This window comes from Bradysia coprophila, unplaced genomic scaffold, assembly GCF_014529535.1.
Source record: "Bradysia coprophila strain Holo2 unplaced genomic scaffold, BU_Bcop_v1 contig_232, whole genome shotgun sequence".
Lineage (NCBI taxonomy): Eukaryota > Metazoa > Arthropoda > Insecta > Diptera > Sciaridae > Bradysia > Bradysia coprophila.
The window spans coordinates 22,475,330-22,478,262 of record NW_023503493.1 but is presented as its reverse complement, the minus strand read 5'-3'; the positions used below and the strand labels follow the sequence as shown (position 1 = coordinate 22,478,262).

The window sequence follows — 2,933 nt, the reverse complement described above, 5'->3', positions numbered from 1 at the left end:
CGTTCCTAAAGCAAAGTCATATCAGATAGACTGATACGAATCTCTCATTTTTTGCAGATTTTATAAATGTACCGTAAAATTGAATTGAACTATTGCTTCTATCAATTCAAAATAAGTGCAAAAAACGAGCCTTGCTGAATGTGTGGTGGCTGGCTTTCCGTGATAACAAGTAGTCAGAGCAACATACTGCTGAATGTTTCGTGTGCGTACTATTTTTCATCGAAGCAGCCTGCATCGACTATTTTTACATTATTGACATAACTTTACGTGTTCACATGAAGTCTAGTGTTTTATTTATGTTACCCAGTAAAAATTACTGTCCACGTCTCAATTAAAATATACAACTTCGCATTCAAATGTAAAATTTACTTTTCACGTCTCATGTAAATTTGTGTATCAATCGGATTGAATTCTGATTTTAAAAATGAACGAGTAAGTGCGGTTAAAATGTCGTTTTCGCTCTCATTGGCATTTGTGTAAATCACACTCGATTTTTTAAAATTAGGAGTAAGAGAAAGGGTGACAACACGCTGGACGACTCCAATTCGGATTTCGAGGATGATACAGACGACAGTTCATATCAGTTCGAATTATCGGATTCGTCTGATTCTGAGGATTCCGAAGATGACGAAAACAGTGATGATGAATCTCCTCAGCCATTGGTAAACAGTCCAATAGATTGGAAGGAGGCTGACTCCTCATTCGTTCCGCGAAAGACAATTCCGTCATATAGAAAACCAGTGATTTGTTTGAAAGACGGTTGCAACGAAATTGATTCGTTCTTTTCAATATTTCCTAAAAGTTTATTTATGTGGATCGCCGAGTGTACTAATGAACGCCTTAAAATTTTGGAGTTGAAAAATAAGAAGAAGTATGCTCCAACCGATTATCACGAAATAATGATAGTGATAGGAGTAACAATCATTATGTCGTACAACAGAGTGCCGTATATGTCTATGCTCTGGTCTCAAAATAAATCACTCAGAAACGAGGCCGTTGTAGCAGCGATTTCGAGGGATAGGTTTTTGCTACTATACTCAAAGATGTATTTTAATAATCCCAAAAAACCTGCCAACGCAGGGAAAACATATTACATGGATGAGTTGCTTAGCTGTTTAAAAGGGACATTTCTTCGTGCGAGATCTGAGGCTACATTCCAAAGTATCGACGAGTGTATGATGAAATGTAAGGCCCGCACTTCATTGAAACAGTTCATGAAAGACAAGCCCACCAAACGCGGCATAAAAGGCTGGGTGAGAGCCGATGCTGAATCAGGATACGTGTACGACATCAATTTGTATACTGGCAAATCATGTGGAAACGAGGAAGGTACATTGGGAGAAAGGGTAATGCGCTTAAATAGTTTTTACCACATGACAGTAGTTATTACAATTAGTTTTAATATGACTGGAAGGTGGTCAATACGCTGTGTAGTACCATACGCGACCCTGATGTAGCAATAGTAATGGATCGTTTCTTCTCGTCGGTTCGCCTCCACCAAACCATAAAATTTCCTATCGTTGGTACTGTTATCACCAATAGACGAAACCTTCCAAAGATGCCAGGCAAATTATCGCGAGGAGATTCAATGGCCAAATGCACAAACACGGGCGTTATTTGTTACAAATGGCAAGATACCAAAGAGGTAATATCCAATATCGTATTCTCATCGTATATAAAGTTATGGTTAGTTGAGTGAATTAATTTCGCACAATTTTTGGCATTATAATTGTTAGGATAATTTCAAGACTGCATTTACAGTTAGAGGCATTAAAATTTTAGCATGAATTTGCTTCAGCTGTTTTCAGCTAATCCACACATGCAATCAAAACTGTCTTGAATCGCGTTTAGTTCTTGACAATTTTCATGATTAATCAATATTGGTCGCGTGCAGATCCCATAAAGATGAAGTTACGTTGTGGAAAAGTTTACCTGACCTAGTAAAAAAAACCTCCTGCAAATGTTGCACTATTCCAACCTCTAGTTATTTTAGTGAATAAATAAAGCGAAATCTCACGATAATCTTAACCCACTTATGAATTTTTTTTGCAGGTTACTTTATTGAGTAATTGTCATAGCCATATTATCGAAACCACTCAACGAAAACAAAAAGACGGTTCGTATAAGACGTTTGATTGCCCACAGGCAATTAATTTTTATAACAAATTCATGGGAGGCGTAGATAAAGCTGATCAATATTCTACCACGTATGAGGTAGATCGTAAGAGCACAAAGTGGTGGAAACGGGTATTCCACAGATTATTGCAGATTTCAGCAGTTAATTCATGGATTTTGTACAAGCAGTTAAAAAAGAAGGACATTCCTCTGATTTACTTCTTGATACCACTGGCTGCGCAGTTGATAGACATTGGTAAAAGTGCTTCAACAAATGCACGGAACACATCCACCGGGCGTCCACCAAAAAAACCGAAATTCACGACTATCATATCGCATCAGCCTGTGGAAATTCGTACGTCTCGTAGATGTAGACACTGCGGCAGCAAAAAAATCCAAAAGCGTACCTCAGTTCTATGCAACACTTGCGACACACCTTTGTGTATTTCATGTTTTGTACCATATCACAAATAAACAAAATACGAAAAGACCATTTTTAAGACTTTCATCTTGAGATCACTCCAGTTATCGCGTTCAACAAAGTAAATAAGCGAACAATAGTTTCTTGATACGAGAGTTAATTATGTAAGTATAATCATGATGACTATGATCAAGACGATTCGTCGATAAAAAAGAATTTCACCGATCGAAATAATCAGCGTGGAATATCAGAGTTGAAAATTATATTCAGAAAATCAGTAGCAATGTCAAATCTGAAAATTAGCGATAAATATCAGTGCTGAAAATTAGCGATAAATATCAGTGCTGAAAATTAGCGATGAATATCAGTGAGAAATACAGCGATGATTGCTAAACAT

At 37.1% G+C, this 2,933-nt stretch overlaps 1 protein-coding gene across 1 annotated transcript; it reads left to right on the top strand.

The window, feature by feature from the left end:
* The first annotated feature begins 424 nt into the window (after positions 1-424).
* LOC119075591 (piggyBac transposable element-derived protein 4-like) lies at positions 425-2,589 on the top strand. Its single transcript, XM_037182061.1, has 4 exons — positions 425-432; positions 506-1,346; positions 1,415-1,645; positions 2,053-2,589. The coding sequence occupies exons 1-4, from the start codon at positions 425-427 to the stop codon at positions 2,587-2,589; spliced, it is 1,617 nt and encodes a 538-aa protein (XP_037037956.1).
* The last annotated feature ends 344 nt before the right edge of the window (positions 2,590-2,933 follow it).

Bases quoted from the DNA above. Each gene is read 5' to 3' on its own strand.
- LOC119075591 (XM_037182061.1), top strand. The intron at 1,347-1,414 runs GTAATGCGCTTA...TATGACTGGAAG, and splicing joins AAGGTACATTGGGAGAAAGG to GTGGTCAATACGCTGTGTAG. The intron at 1,646-2,052 runs GTAATATCCAAT...TTTTTTTTGCAG, and splicing joins AATGGCAAGATACCAAAGAG to GTTACTTTATTGAGTAATTG.